Here is a 17,776-nt window from a genome sequence, read left to right on the forward strand (position 1 = left end):
GCTGATCTACTAACGTTTTCAATGTCTGATGATGTAACAAAGAAAGGAACATTTTCAGTACATTATTGAGTTATAACATTGAATGCTGTTTGTTGATCTTTCAAAACGTCAGTAACTTAATATTCCTGTTTTTCTCACTTCCTATACATTTCTAGGAATATGATTGGTTAAAAACGTCCGCGTGCAAACCGTGTATATTTGATATTAGGTTAGTAGGGAGGCGGAGCTTATTTCATACACGGTTAGTAGTGGAGTTAGGTCCCTTTATATTCCATATTTGGTAAGAAAGGAGGCGGGGCTTTTTTCATACACGGTTAGTAGTGTTGTACCTCCCTTTATAAAAACAAAACGGCACTGAGAAAAAATCTAAAAGGTTTCAACAGACGAAGAAATTGATGATTACGATGGAAATAAATTCATAAAACATATTAAACCTAACAAGATGTTCTTGTTGGCATCTGTTTTTGTAGGATCAATGGAAGTAATCTTTAATGCTAACAGTATAGAAGACTTGCTCATTTTGAAGGTCACTAGTCTAAATTTCACACGTTAAGATAGTCGGTAAGATAAATTCGTTACATAGTGTGCTAGTGACGTAAAACGGTATATATGGGGTCAGTAATTCTATATGGGAATTCAAGCTTCGCTCTCACCCCATATGGAATTTATTGACCCCATATATACCGTATTAGATCACTAGCACACTATGTAACTAATATTATAACTATTGAAATACATAGGAGTTTTACATAATATTTTATGTTGATTAATATCCGTTTTATAGATATAAAACAAGGTGTAAACAACGTCAAATCATATTGATGGTTTTAATGACGACAAGCCGAAGTGACATTATTTGATTTTATTATCAGATGTATGTTTGACGTAAACTGCTTTAATAAATACATAACGATTACAGTTTTACCAGTGTTAGTTTCTATCAAAATCTTTAATATCAAGTTTATATTTTTTTATGTTTCTTTCAGAAATCAAATCACTTACAAGTCAAATCAGTGTGGATAAAATTAAATGGACTTTAGAGATAATTCACTAAAGTAGAAACGTTGTACCGAGGTTATTCGAATTTAGATGGCGTTAGTGCTGTATTGTTTTGCTTTCTTATTGAACTGTTCATGGATTTCATATATTGATACCTCAAATGTAATGAATGTTGTGGATGACAAAACGTATATACAAGAGATAAGAAAAGGAAGTTGCATGGCAAGTTGTTATGACCAGGTAAGAGACATTTATCGTTTATGTGTGCTTTGTCGATCTATTTACATGCAATTCAAAATGTGAGCATAATTGAGAAATGTTGATGTTGTCTGTGAAGTATTGTATTGGTTGTCTTCTTGTCCCTTTTTCGGCTTTTTGATATCTTCACTCTATCATCTTTCTCGTTTTGACAGTGTTCAAGCATAAGAAAAACCTCAATATTTATATCAAAGATTCATATGATGGAACTTTTTTATTGTTATCGATTCACGTAATGGTATATAAAGTAATTATACGCAAAACACAGTGATCCATTAGTATATTTTGTATGATCAAACATGTATTCCTTTGACGACTAGCACCACTATAAGTATCAGTATAATTGGCGTCATACAAGACTAAACTTATTCAAGACTTAAGTCTATATTAATTAATGAATGCAGTTAGTATTACATGGATTTTATTACAACTTAGATTTGTGCATACACAGACTATGCAATGCATACATTTGAATATAAGAAAATATTTTTGCTTAGAGTTTAAACTTGCTCTTGGTATATAAACAAGCAGTATTATGTACTTTCTAAAAAAAAAACGAAAACCATTAATAAAAAGTATAAAAAAAACTACTTAAGGTTCTTTATATAACTTGAAACAGACAGATGAAAATAAGGTGGGGTGTTTGAAATCTAAATTATACTTTTGTTTTGAGAATGTTTGCTTCTCTGTTTCAAAATAACAAATTATGGGAAAAAAACAAGGATATAATAAGATTTTGAAAGATAACATTTTAAACTATTATATCTAATGAAATTCGGGAAAGAAAAGTCGGAGTTAATGGGCAATATTTTTTAATGGCACTACATTGAAAAATCAGGGGATTTCGAAAATCAGGAAAAAATCTAATACTAAAAAGTGAACATCTTTAACCTCGATCAGTAGAATAACAAAACATACACAAAGGTACATATAAAACCTCATTGATTCTTCTAGCTCTTTAATTATCGAGCGTACCCACATTCCGCCACACGTGGAGCAAGATCTGCTTATCCTACGGGAGCATCTGAGATCACCCTAGGATTCTGGTTGGGCTTATGCTGCTTAAATTTTATTTACTTTTTGTAGTTTTTTGTCATTTTATTTTTTAGGGGTTTTTTTTACATGGCATTGTCGGTTTGTTTTCGACTGATGACTTTGAATATCCCTTTGTTATCGTTCTCCTCTCTCGTATAAAGCGGGGTCGATAAAGAATGTGAACAATGAGTTAAGGGTACATGTACGGACTTTTTTATGTGTCAATTAGCGAACTTGTATAAAATTTGGAAATTAGTATGGGGTTCATTATCACTGAACTAGTATATATTTGTTTAGGGGTCAGCTGAAGGACGCCTCCGGGTGCGGGAATTTCTCGCTACCTTGAAGACCTGTTGGTGACCTTCTGCTGTGTTTTTTTTTCTATGGTTGGGTTGTTGTCTCTTTGACACATTCCCTATTTCCATTCTCAATTTCAGTGTCAAATATCTTCATAACATCCTTTTTATAACAATGTACATCATATAAATCTTCTTTCTAAATTTAAGAAAAAGTGATTTAGGTATAAAATCATGAATTTAAGACAACAAAATGAATATAATCAATTCAAATTATTTAAAAGATGATTATTTGATACAGTAAAACTAGTTTTGTTGACTGCAAAAGTTTCAAACTTTACTGAACAACATTATATCACATGAATAAAGGGTCATGTTATCAACAGTAATAATGACACTTCAATGTTTATTAACCAATAGCTCTTCCTTCTACAAGCATATTTCAACAGCAGATCAACAAGAAACTGAAACTTAAAAGTTACCAAATGTTAAGCAAAATACGTTTATTGTTCTGCATGGAAGGTCTGCATATGTATAAGAAAATAAAACGTTTAATCTCAAGCATAAACCTTAGGTACGCATGGAATATATTAAGAAAAAATAGGAAAAAAAAGTGTTACCAATTTGAATTAGGTAAATTACTATGTCAAGTCATCATGCTATTGCGGTTTTTTGGTGACAACAGAAGAAATATGATCAGACAACCTTACTTATCATATCATCAAGTTTAAAACAACAGACTTTGATATGAACGTCAGTTGTAATCGCACATTTAAAGCAAATTTCACTTTTATATCATACGGTGCGGGGACACAGTTATTAAAGCATGATTTTTAAGGTTAAGTAGCGATTTTGGTATCAACCATTAGTAGTCATAAGCATAATACATGTTATAAAACCAATTAACAGATACCCAATTCTATAACCTTGATATATATTTTTTTTCCAAAGGTAGACGCAGACTACACTGAAAAAAATATTTTCGATAGAGCAGTAGAGATTTTTTTATTCGTGTTTTGGCCTGAAAGAAATTCAATACGAAAAAAATGAATTATTTGGTAAATCTACGATACATGTTCAAGTAAATTTTCAGAAAGAAACAGATCTTCAATATTTCACACAAGTCCAGTCCACTGTCACCATAATTAGTCATTTCGACTCATTAGCATCCTAATAGTCATACTATTGTTTTGTAAAATAAGAAGATGTCGTATAATAGCAGACTTGACTGCTTTCTTCTGAATATTTGTCCGATTTACTAGTAGTGGAAGTAACACACATTATGAACATTTATTATTTGTATTTGGCTATGAACTTGCTTTCAGTAACTGCCAGTATTTTTATACTGGTGTTTTGTTGCTATTGTTTTTTTAAATATAATTTTTCTTCGTGCTGTGTATTAATCTATTGAGTTAAGCCGTTTGCAGCATATTAGTAAAATTACTTTTATAATGCTGTACTGTGACGCCATTGTTTCAATTTGGAAGAGGGTCAAGCGCTCACAAACATGTTAAACCCTGCTAATTTCTTTATGTGCCTGTCCCGAGTCAGGAGCATGTAATTCAGTGGTCGTCGGTAGCTCAATTAAAGTGTTATGTATAAGACCGTTAGTTTCTCCGTTTGAATTATTTCATCGTTTTTATACGCCTGTCAAAATTTTGACGGGACGTATTATGGTATACAAATGTCCGGTGTCCGTCCGTCCGTCCGTCCGTCTGTCTGTCCGTCTGTCTGTCCGTCTGTCTGACCGGCGTAAACATGTCGCACCGTAACTTGAGAACGACTTATCCAAATTTCATGAAACTTTAGATAGTTGTTTCTTATGATGGTCAAATGATCTGTATACTTTTTGGTGGAAATAAGATTTAAACTTTTTGAGTTACGGCACTTTGTAACTAAAACAGAGGTGTGTTTTTTCACATGTCGCACCGTATCTCAAAAACGATTATTGATTATGGCTTGAAACTTAAAAGCCTTCTTAGTTATATTAATCTTAATATCTGTATACAAAAAGTATACAGATATTTTGAGTTATTGAGTAATTTGTAAAAAAGGGGGAGGGTTTTTTTTACATGTCGCACCATATCTCAAAAACTATTTATGATTATTGCTTTAAACTTTACACATGTCTTTCTTATATTGATCTGAAAATCTGTATACTTTTTGGTGATGATTCAAAATTTCATTTTTGAGTTATTGAGTATTTTGTAAAAAAGGGGGAGGTTTTTTTTACATGTTGTGCCGTTTCTCAAAAACAATTTAATATGATTATTGCTTAAAACTTAACACACTTCTTTGTTATATAAATCTAAAGATCTGTATACTTTTTGGTGATGATTCAAAATTTTTATTTTTGAGTTATTGAGTATTTTGTTAAAAAGGGGAGGTTTTTTTACATGTCACGCCGTATTTCAAAAATAATTTATGATTTTTGCTTAACACTTCTTTGTTATATTAATCTAAAGATCTGTATACTTTTTGGTTTTGATTCAAAATTTCTATTGGTGATATACAGTTTTTTGGAAAAAAAAAACAGGGTTGGAGGTTTCACATGTCCCGCCGCGCCTAAAAAACAATATATGGTTATTGCTTAAAACTTTCTCAGAAACTAATTATGATTATTGCATAAAACTTCAACACAAGACGTCGGGCGTATCATGCGCTCATGGCGCAGCTATTTATTTTCTCAGGGTAAACCATAGCTGATTTAATTGAATACATTTTCTCATTGTTACATTGAAATATAACTAAAATAGTTTCATCTTATTGTTATATCTATGATTGTTGGTTTAATATGGTTGCAGTGTTTGTGCTTGATACCATGAACTACTTGTACCTTATCAATTTTACTTTCCGCTGCATTGATTATAATTGTATATGCCTTAAACTACGGGGTTTATTAATTGTAGTTCTGTACCAAAAATAGTTTAAGAATTAGTTTACGAGTGTGGATATTGATTACATTTGGGTTATATTTATGAACCTAAATATGTTGATAAAAAGTACTTCTTGACTGAATCCCGTGTGGATGATTAGGCTTGTCTGATAGGATCTTTGATAATTTTAAACATTGTTGCTTAATTTGTCAGAATTTAAGCAATTATTGTTTCGTCCTGCGTATATGGTTTTTGAAATAGCTGAGTGCAGAATTAGGGGGCACAATTCTGTAGAATCAGTTTTAGAAAGTCTATATAATTTTAAAAAGTTGCACACAGATAATAAACTGTAGCTCAGATACGGCAAAGCTTTGTTTGGCGTTGTCAGTTTATTTTTGGTCTATGAGTTTTGAATGTCCTTTTATCTTTTGTATGTCTTTTCAAATTGAACTCTGCACTTAACATAGACAGCTGGATTAAATATATACAGACACTTACTCATTTTCCTACTAGCAAGAACAGTATCCTATAACCATTGAAGTTCAATGTCTGCATAATTCATTTATTCTAAAATAGAAATACAGTATGTTATAGTGTAATTGACAAACTTTAAACATTGATAGCATAAATAATGTATACCTTAATAGCTACAATAATGATGCGACGTGTAGGCGATGCGAACCATGACGCCACACCAGAAATTTAAGATTTCTGTATATTTTGTCTAATACATGTCAGTACAAGTAGTTCATTCCAAATAATAGAACTCAACACTGTCTTGTCGACCAGATAATGAACATGGCATTCGCACTGTCGAATTCATTTGATGATATTCACACTCACGGAGTTTGTCCTTTTCTCAACTGTAAACTTAATCACAAATAAAGGCAACAGTAGTATACCGCTGTTCAAAACTCATAAATCCATAGACAAAAAACAAAATCGGGGTAACAAACTGAATCTGAAGGAAACGCATTAGATATAAGAGAACAACGACACAACATAAAATTGTAACACACACACACACAGAAACGGACTAAGCATTAGACAAAATCCTCTGAGAATAACAAATATGACATCAAAACAAAATACATGAATTTGGGATAGATAAGTATCATGACACGTCTTATAGTAATGTGAATTCACACTCAAAAATAAGAGAAAACAAACGACACAACGGAAACACAACGTTAAAATGTAACACACAAAGGAACTAAATATATAATATAACAATGACCATATTCCTGACTTTGTACAGGACATTTTTAAAGGGAAAAATGGTGGGTTGAACCTGGTTTTGTGGCCATGTGAAAAATAACATCAAAATGACAACACAACATTACAGGACTACAATATAAATAAATAGGAGAACACAATTGACAAAGAAACACACGAATAATAGCTAACAAAAGGCAACAAGTTTAAAAGATTTAATATGCCAGAAGTGCATTTTGTCCACACAAGACTCACCAGTGACGCCCAGATACAAAAGTTTGAAAGCCGAAACAAGTACAAAGTTGAACAGCATCGAGAACCAAAAGTTAAAAAAAGCCGTGCCAAAAAAACGGTGAGAGTTTTCTTTTAGGTACCAGAACATCCCTATTATTTAGAATAATTCATACTTTTGCAAACAGTAAATTTTGTAAAATACCTGTACAAAAGATGTACATGATAAAACTGAAGTATTAGCTAATTACAGGAAACAACCAAAATACATCCGAATAAGTTTAAACCTCAACGCCAAATGACGTCATATTAGAAATTGTAAAAAAATACAAAAAATGACGTCACATTGAATGAATAAGATAGAATAAGGATATATAGAAATTCGTTATATCAAATACCATAATGAAATTAATGTTCAATAACAATTCATTTATCAAATCGATGGGCTCATGCATAAACATGCACTATAGTGTCAGAATAGACTTGTTGACAATCTTCAGAAATGTATAACGTTTTTACACTTCTTAAGTGTGATGTTTAGCCATAAGTGACAAACAAACTAAATGTTACCCCCTAAGCATTAATGTCAAATATATAATTTAGACAATATACATGAATGAGATAGTTTTGTGTCTAACATATAGTCGAACCGTTATTGCAGAAATTTCTCTCTCAATCATCGAAAAATAAGCAGTTATATTTGAACATAGATTAGCAGAACAAGAATCTATAATACCTACGCAGCATTAAACCTGAAAGCCTGAATTTTTAATAAATCGCCTTAGAATGTTGAAAGTTGTAAACAATCCTCATTGGAATAATACCGGATAATGTATTGAAATTTAAAAAAAAAAAAAACTGAAAAAAGTGGTTTTGAAAAAGTGATTTAGGGCAATTGAAGACTAGACAATATAAGAAGTGATATATTTAAAAATATCAAAGATCTCTAAATATCAGTTTACATGGAAACTAATAAAGCAAATTCAATCGTATAAATCTGAATAGCAGGTGCAATGGAAGCTTCGACACATATTGTTTGATATAAGTTAATAGCCACCAGAAATATCCGCACCCAAACATTTTGAAGAATATTGTATTAATTATAAAAAAATAGACAGATTTTTCTGATATATTGCTTTTATGTGGGATGATATAGTCGATTGACGCTTACAATATCCAACGCAGTGCAGGGTAATCCATTATAAAAATCCGCATAAACTTGAAAGATCCAGACTTACCTTCTTTTATAAAATGAAGTTGCAACGCAGGTAAAACGATTTTGTGTTACATAGAAATTAAGTAAACTTTATTTAAAATAGTATCAAATAGACACCATAAATTGCTAGTATAACGTCCATTATCACTGAGCAAGTGTATATTTTTGTTTAGAGGCCAGCTGAAGCACGCCTCCGGGTGCGGGGTTTTCTCGTTGCGTTGAAGGCCCATTCGTGGCATTTGGCTGTTGGCTACGCTTTAGTTGCGTTATTGTCTCTGACAGATTTTTCATTTTCATTCCCAATTTTTGGTACGATTTTGACTCAAGGCACTTCAGTACACCGCAAGGGTGATTTTTACCCTTTCACACACTTCTCTGGTACCCAGATCGGAGTTTAAACTAGAATGGGAACTTTAGGGGCCTCGGTTGATCAAAGTTGTCCCTTACATTCACCAGGAGATCAATCTGCTGATATCTCTCCGGTTTATTGGAGGCATTTACTAGTACATACAATGTACATACATATATACACATTTCCCATCTCCATCCCAAATTTTATTGATTTATTTACCAACAGCATATTTGTGACGTCTTGGGGACATGTTTCCTACCAAAACAAACGTTGCTTCTCTTCATATATTGACTGTTTCCTTCAATTAAGGCAGAGTTTATACAAAAGTCAATTAAGTATCAATTGATAATAAAGAGAAGAAACTGGCATCATCCTTTTATTTCCTGATCCCCTTTCATCTAATGTACTTTCACATGACATTAAAATTAGTAATACCTATGGTATGTCTATTTCATATCATTACTTCAATCAAGAAATTGACAATGACAATCAAAATTCAAAAATACTTATGATAGAGTAAATCTGTTTCATATCATGATTCGAATCAAGAAATTTACAACGACAATCGGTGGAAACACTTCTTAACAAATAAAGACCCATTGTGAATATCAAGTTTTGTGTGGTAAGATTCCAGTGGCGTCGGTTTATAGAGTATACATTTATCGTATTTGCTAAAATATTTCAACTCTTGTGTTTGTTTGATTCTGCTATTTATGTCAACACGGTGTAAAATTTGTATTGTTATGCCTGTTAAGACGTTAAAACCCGCTGCATTTGCATGCACCTGTACTAAGTCGGCAGTATATTGTTTATTGGTTGTCGTTTGTTGGTATTCTTTATAAGTGTTTCACGATTCTCATTTTTAATATAGATTAGTCAGTGTTAAAGGTCATACTTTTGCTTATAATTGTTTTTTTTTATATACATACTAACTTGGATGGAGAGTTGTCACGTTGGTACAAATAACACATCTTTTTATTCATTTTTTACTTTTGTACGTTGTATAAAATACTGGAGCGACGTAAAACTATATAAGTTAATTGAATAAACATAATATTGAACGGTAATATTCAATTAGATATTTATGAAATCCTTCTACTAAATTTAACATGTTTAAAGTACAAAATTCTAATTAAAAATCATTTAAATTACAATGTAAATTATTCTAACATTTTTCGGAAGTGAAATGTTCCCTTTATAAATTATTCATTAAAGATTTAATAAAGCATTAGGAATAAGTAATATGATATAATGAACCTACCAGTAAATGCTAATGTCTATGCTGTTTACCATTAATTTCTATAGAGAAAATACTATTTGTAAAACTGATTATATTGTTTTATTGTGAAATAATGCAATTTCAATATCACCTTGAGTTCCTGTTATAGTTCACATCTTGAGTAGGCATTGAGTGTCAATGCACTATAAATGTATGTTACCGTGCTGAAGTCTTAAAAGTTAACATTCTTTTGGCAGCTAGTGTTCCGAATTAAGCTTGATCCATTAAATGTGATATAAAATGCCCTGAAGTGACAATTTTAAAACGAGGTCTTATTTATGTACAAAATAATAACCTAAACCAAATATGTTACACATAAACAAACAACAAACACTAAAATACAAACACATACAGAATGTGGCGGGGTAAAACTCGTTTGGTGGCACCCCTGACATAGAACTGCAGTACAACATAAGAACTAATTATAAAACAGTTGGAAAAGGCTTAATGTATTTGAAGGATACAAATATAAATTCCTCTTACAAAATACAGAGAAGACGTGGATGGTACTCATAGATCCACACCGAAGAACGACAGAAAGTACAGATCTGTGAGTACTCGCAGTTACGGACAGCAAGGTCAAAGTCAATAACAAATAATAATAAATATTATGCATCGATGACTAAAATATTACTCAGTATACATCCAATCGATTTAGTGATAAAACGTCATAAAAAAAACCCAGAGAAAAACACGACCTTGCTCAATACCAATATACAGGTATCGACAGGTTTCAGAACCATAAATGTGCATATATAGATATAGGAATATGTGGTATGAGTGTCAATGAGACAACTCTCCATCCAAGTCACAATTTATAAAAGTAAACTTTTATAGGTCAATTGTGTTGATTGGTTACAACGTATAATAAGTTTATTTAAAGGATCTATAAAAGAGGGACGGAAGATACCAAAGGGACAGTCAAACTCATAAATCTAAAACAAACTGACAACGTCATGGCTAAAAATGAAAACGACAAACAAAAACAGCACACATGACACAACATAGAAAACTAAAGAATAAACAACGCGAACCCCCAAAAAACTAGGGGTGATCTCAGGTGCTCTGGAAGGGTAAGCAGATCCTGCTCCACATGTGGCACCCGTCGTGTTGCTTATGTGATAAAAAATCCGGTAAATAGTCTAATTCGGTAGGTCACATTCATTAAAGGGAAGGGGATTGTATACAAGTTTACAAGGATCGTTTCTAAATGTCTATGTTCTGTAAACATGTCTGTGGAAGACTTACGTATAGGTGTTGAGTAATTTGTGGTAACGAAATCCCTGACGTAATAATTTACCAGTAAAACATAGATTATGGTCATTGAAATCAAAAACGTTTCAACAGACATGAACATATCGAACGAGTGGTGAAATAGAAACACCGCAAGTTGGTGTAAAAAGAATATTACCGTCCAAAAAAGGAAAATTAACAAAAGGGAACAAAACATCGTGCTAAATTTTGGTCTAGAGTTCCCCATGTAAAGGTTTTTATCTAAATCTAAGTATTTCCAATTGTATTTGATCTATTTAAAGTAAGTAACTTTTGGAAAATTTCGACAGTATATAGATTCTGGTAAGTTTTGTTGTTGGTTTCTTTTGAAATGACAGAAACAAAACATACGGATCTGTTTATCAAAAATTTAGTTCAAAACATTATGATTTTTTTCATGCTGAAATCTTAAAACTATATGAACACAATTTGCAAACATCGTTCTTTATTTTCATATTGAAAACCTTTGAAAAAACCTAATTTAATATGGAACGTATCATAAAGTTAGAAGTCAAAAACTGTAAAACAGCGGGTAAAATACATAACGAAACTATCGGAAGTTAAGTTCGCTATTAAACCAAATTCAATTCATTATTTTCATCGAAACATTCCTGTATCAAGTCTAGAAATTTGTAATTGATTTTCGCTTGATCCAATGATTTAAAGAGTTTAATTTTGTTAGTTTTTATTCACGGGGTCGATGTCACTGCTGGTGAACGTTTCGTCCCCGAGGATATCACCAGCCCAGTAGTCAACACTTCGGTGTTGACATGAATATCAATAATGTGGTCATTTTTATAAATTTCCTGTTTACAAAACTTAGAATTTTTCGAAAAACTAAGGATTTTCTTATCCCAGGCATAGATTTCCTTAGCCGTATTTGGCATAACATTTAGGAATTTCCTCAATGCTTTTCAACTTTGTTCTTGTTTGGCTTTATAAATATTTTGATATGAGCGTCACTGGTGAGTCCTATGAAGACGAAACGCGCGTATGGCGTACTGAATTATAATCCTGGTACCTTTGATAACTATTTATTGACATCTTATTCGTGAATGTGCTTTGCCGCTCGGTATTTTCGTTATACTTTTTTCATGTCGTCACCTTTTTATCAAGGTGCCTATTAAAAGTTGTTATACAAGGATAGGTAAAGCTCATTATACAAATGGTCAAAATTCTTTTCGGTTTCATTTGCGATCAGCACTTATATTCTGATTATCTTTCATCATAGGATAGAATAGGCGTAATTTGCATTTGTTACACTCTTGTTATCATGCGTTAACTTACGCAAACATGCAATTTGAAATCCTTGTTACATTCTTGCAAGTTATCTTAACTCCAACCTACGTAAAACGTAACCATTGCACCTTGTAGATGTACGATACTTTTTGAAATAGGGTAGTTCTCATGGAGGATGAGACTACATCAATTTGAAAATTAAACGTATTTCACAAATATAATAATGCTTTAGCCATGGAACACATACAAAAGAAGGAGAAGACACTAAGTAGTCCATTAAAATCAAAATTGAATGAAAATAGAGAAAAAAATGACAAAAACCTAGTTCACAATATATTTCACGATGTTGTAGTTCGAACAACACCTATATATATATAGAGAGAGAGAGAGCAGTCATCAGGGTTAAATAACATCAGTTGTTCAACCAGTTAGTCAAGTGCGTTTTGTTTAAATATACTTTTTCACTTTTTTGGTCTTTTGGAAAATGTTGTTTGTGCTGTTTTTAGACCCTTCTACAACGAAATTTGTTTTACATGCACACGTATAAAAATTGCGGTTTTTATCCAACGCAATCATAGGTTTGAACGTAGTTTTCAATTTAGACTCGTTTATAAGATGTGGTATGAGTGCCAATGATACAATTCTCCATCTAAGTCACAATTTGTAAAAGAAAAACCATTATAGGTCAAAGTACGGTCTTCAACACGGAGCTGTGGCTCACACCGAACAGTTAGCTATGAAGGGTTCCATAAATGACTAGTGTAAAACCATTTAAACGGGAAACCAACAGTCTAATCTATATAAAAAAAAAACGAGAAATTAGAAACATTTATGAACCACATTAACAAACAACAACTACCGAACATCAGGTTCTCGAAATATGACAGTTGCAAACAAATGCAGCGGTTTAAACGTTTTAATAGGTATCATCCTTCATCCTTATTCGAACAATAGTGTTACATCTGCCAAAACCCAACACAATTAGGTGATTTACGCCGTCGTATCGGAGTAGTCAACAGTTTATGTTTCTCTAAATAACCCACCGTATGACTCCTACTACTAAGTGGATGATTTTTTTGAGACATTGTATTATTTGTAAGGGGTTCGATGGCCTAGAGGTCAGAGTAGTTCATCTTCTGGATCATTAGCCTGTGCTCACAAACGTCGTTCATCTTCTGTATCATCAGCCTGTGCTCACAAACGTCGTTCATCTTCTGTGTCATCAGCCTGTGCTCACAAACGTCGTTCATCTTCTGTATCATCAGCCTGTGCTCACAAACGTCGTTCATCTTCTGTGTCATCAGCCTGTGCTCACATACGTCGTTCATCTTCTGTATCATCAACCTCTGCTCACAAACGTCGTTCATCTTCTGTGTCATATGCCTGTGCTCACAAACGTCCTTCATCTTTTGTATCATCAGCCTGTGCTCACAAACGTCGTTCATCTTCTGTGTTATATGCCTGTGCTCACAAACGTCGTTAATCTTCTGTATCATCAGCCTGTGCTCACAAACGTCGTTCGAATTCTATGCGTTCGATTCCAATTCACTAGTCCTACAATTGATAGCTTTTTTTCGATAATAACTGGGTTTTTGGGGCTTCGTCTACAAATAACCGACACGAAACAGTACAGAAACCAAATTTAATGACCAAAGCGGCTGAAATATTGTCGCAAAAACTGTTGACTAGCTTTTAGTTTTCATATAAGTTCAAATTCCCAGAATTAAACAATTATAAGTCATCGTATGACCTATTTGTCCATCATGTATAGTCAGCTATAATTGGCATTAACATGAAAAATGTAAAACAATTTTAAAGCCCGTATTTATAATTTATATCTTAATTTGTAGACCTTCGTCATTCTTTGTTTTTTGCAACGTTGTCATTTTCATTTTAAATTATCAGTTGCAATATTCCTATGATAACCCACCACTCTTCTAATGAAATATGATTTATAACATCCATAAATTTAGTTTATTTTCAAATTATGTAACGTTTTGTGTAATGCTAATGGATATATTTATAGTTATGAGAACATAGTATTAAGAAGGGTTTTTAACATATATCCTCAAAACAGTGGCTACAAAATGACATGGATAAATTATTACTCTTCAAATACGCGTTACTTTTGGATTTCAAACCTTGAATTTTCTCTTAAATACATGATTAAAAGTCACAATTCACCAGTCAGTCATATTTCTGAAATCAACGTTAACCTTCTTGTTATCTAAATTACAACACAACAACATGGTGAAATAATTTATATGATTCTTCCAATAATTAAAACGATATCTTATAGATGTCATGCGGCCGAAAAATAATTTAAAGCGCGATTTAATTACTAAGTTTAATTCAAAATAATTAATTTTGTACAAAGTAATTTTCCATCTGAGAAATGTGTATTTAAGTTAAAGTAATTAATCCAATAACAAAAGTTACCAGCTGTGATAAGAAACAACAATGGTCACATTTTTTGGGCAATCTCTATGATAATGTTAACAAAGATTAATACAGGAGCATAACACTAACACTTGATTACCTATTAAGATGAGTCGGTACAGTTTCAGTGAAGAAAAGTATTAGCGTGAAACATGTTATATCATAAAATGTTATATGTCGCGGTAGTATAAAAAAACAAAATTACGGTCTCTTGTTTCCCAAAACTTCGAAACTCGGAAAAAATTGCACAAACATAATTTGAAAATAAAATGATGCGCACATAACCAATCAGATAAATATCACGAGATATACTACATTAATATATTTGGCTTAAGTAATTATACTCACAATAGGAACATTGTAGTGCAATCAGACTAAAACTAACATTTAGTTAAACTTTAATGTCGTTTTACCAAAACGCAATTAAAAAGTCTGAAAATATGATTTACATGGTACATGGTACTTAAGTAGAACCTCATATATCGATATTATAATTTATAGAAAATAGAAGTTTTGACTATAAGATGTCTGCAGCTATGTAGGCCATTAATTGTATCACTAATGTGCATAAGACTGATTGCTTTTAACAAAACATTATGTCACATTCCTTACAAAATCATACATCATTGACCAATAAACAAGATGAGCGTGAAGTAGAGATATGATTTGCCACCTCTATACCATAAAACGCGGGAAAATGTAATCGAATGAATTGTTAGTTTGACATGTTCTATATATCGCATTTGTCTGGACACGTCGTAGAAATTTAGCGATGTTTAAATGTGCTATGTCCAAGAAAAAGAATAGACGAAACATCTAACCACATACTTTTTTTCAATAAGGCCAATGACACAATCTTTAAACATATTAGTCTGAACATGCTATCTGTAAGATGACGCAAATAAAAATATAAATTTCAATTACAGTACAAGAACTTATTATGTCATGAAAACGTACATATAGTTAAAATTTAGATAAAACAATACGATAAAAAAAAAAGTTTCGGTTATGCGCATTCACCAGAGATTCTAAGTATTCCGTATATGACTTTTTTATAACTTTATTATTTTAAAGTTGTTAGTAAATGATATCTCAATACACTCACACTTCCATATCTGATTGTTCACGATAACAAGTTAGATAATATTAAAAAAAGATACCTATAACGCCATGGGACAAACAAAAAATACTACAGCAAGTCCAACAATTACACTTAACACTGCATACAAAACCATTGACTGGGCAATGTAATCCGCAACAAAAACATGGAATGACATACTATCTTTGTTAAAAGAGACCAATGATACCAACGGAATAGTCAAACTCATAAGCTGAAGTCAAACTGAAAACATAAAAAACTAAAAGATAGACAATAGTTTTAATCTTTGTTGTCACAAACACAACTCTGTTGATATTCTGTTTTACATGTTTGGGTTATATTCAATCAGCAATAACAGTCATATATCGATTCTAAAGGTCTAGTCCAAAATCATCATTTGCTTTTTCATCTCCTCAGTTTTGAATCGTGACATTATATGGATACGTCCATTAAAACACTTTTTAATACTGTAATTGTTTTCTTTTGTCGTGTTTTTGCTATAACATTGTCAGTTTTGTTTCTACTTATTAGTTTAATTTGATATATTTCGCCTTTCTTTTCCTTGAAGAAATGAGGCTAGATTCGTGTATCTTGCAGAGGTTATTTCCTTTACACGACTAATTCTTTTTTAATAACAGTTGCTCTCTGTTGCAAACTATACTATACTGTCACAAACATGAATGAACTTACTGTCTTAAGCATTATACACGAACACGAAAAATAAAATGTACCTGTCTGACTGTGGTAAACATCGTTAATAAAGTTTGGAAACAAGGCAAGACATTTATCATAAGACATATTATTTACATGATTAAAATAGAGTGGTAAATCTTCAGACTACTACTAGTAAACAGGAACTGCCTCCAGTTTATAATACTTGAGTGCAAACCCAGTTGTTGTGATGATCATGCCGGTCATTTTTTATTTTAATTTCTATGATTTGTTGACAATATTATTTTCTTACTTTTTTATTATTTATGTTGTTATATGTGAAGCTAAACAATATTTTAACTCCAGCAGTATCCTTTTGAAATAGGTTTTTTTTTTGGGGGGGGGGGGGGGGGATTATACTGGCGGTTTAAATTCTTGAACTACACCATGTAAACATTTGTCGTAATATTTCAGTACGAAAAATATCACACTGATAAAACTTTTATTATGAAATAGTCATTTTCTACTTGTCTTTTTATCCTAGCAAATAATCTCATGTTCAACAGAGATTGATGTGGATGAGTCAATTTCAATATAATTTTTTTTACAACTAAAACAATAAACTCTTTATATATTTCAAAAGATTTACAAATAGTATTTACCTAAACAAATAATTTAGATGATCTATTACATAAATTACATATGTACATGTCATCAAATGAATTATAACGTAGACAATGCTGTATCTGAATAGTGATATCATGTTTGAGGCCACAAACATGGATTTTGTCGACCCTCAAGAAATAAATCAAAATCATGTACATAAAAAAACAAAGCAGCATTTCCTTTATAGGTTCATTATCTAATATGAAAAATGACGTCTTGTAACACAAATTGAATGCATAACCATTTGCAGTTAGAAGGGGAATAATAGTTTTAAAATACACACGGTACATGTTAATGCACCAGATGCGCATTTCGACAAATCATATCTCTTCACTGATGATCGTATCCTAAATACTCGACAATCAAATACCTAATACAAATGTTAATGATAATATGTGTTACATATGTGCCTTTTAACGTAGTCTCTTTATTGCCATTTAAATTTATTTTGGTATTTTGTGTCGTTGGGTGGTAGTCTCTTTTATACACACGCCACACGTATTATTATTCATCGATAACAAAAACATTCTAAGTTTCAAATATGATATAGTATGTTTACGAATATTAATATAAATATTGTTTAAAAAGTTTGCAATTGAACTTTATTAACGTTGTTAACATCTATAAACATATATGCCTATTAAAATTGGGAC

General features: G+C 31.8%; 1 protein-coding gene across 1 annotated transcript in view; it reads left to right on the forward strand.

Annotated features, from left to right (window-relative positions):
- The first annotated feature begins 992 nt into the window (after nucleotides 1-992).
- LOC143073433 (uncharacterized) overlaps nucleotides 993-17,776 on the forward strand; it is a 72,438-nt gene continuing 55,654 nt past the window's right edge. Inside the window, exon 1 of the mRNA XM_076248980.1 lies at nucleotides 993-1,239. Within this exon, the coding sequence (XP_076105095.1) occupies nucleotides 1,090-1,239 (150 nt within the window). The 5' untranslated portion in view covers nucleotides 993-1,089. The remainder of the gene's footprint in view (nucleotides 1,240-17,776) is intronic.

Source organism: Mytilus galloprovincialis, chromosome 4 (genome assembly GCF_965363235.1).
Source record: "Mytilus galloprovincialis chromosome 4, xbMytGall1.hap1.1, whole genome shotgun sequence".
NCBI lineage: Eukaryota > Metazoa > Mollusca > Bivalvia > Mytilida > Mytilidae > Mytilus > Mytilus galloprovincialis.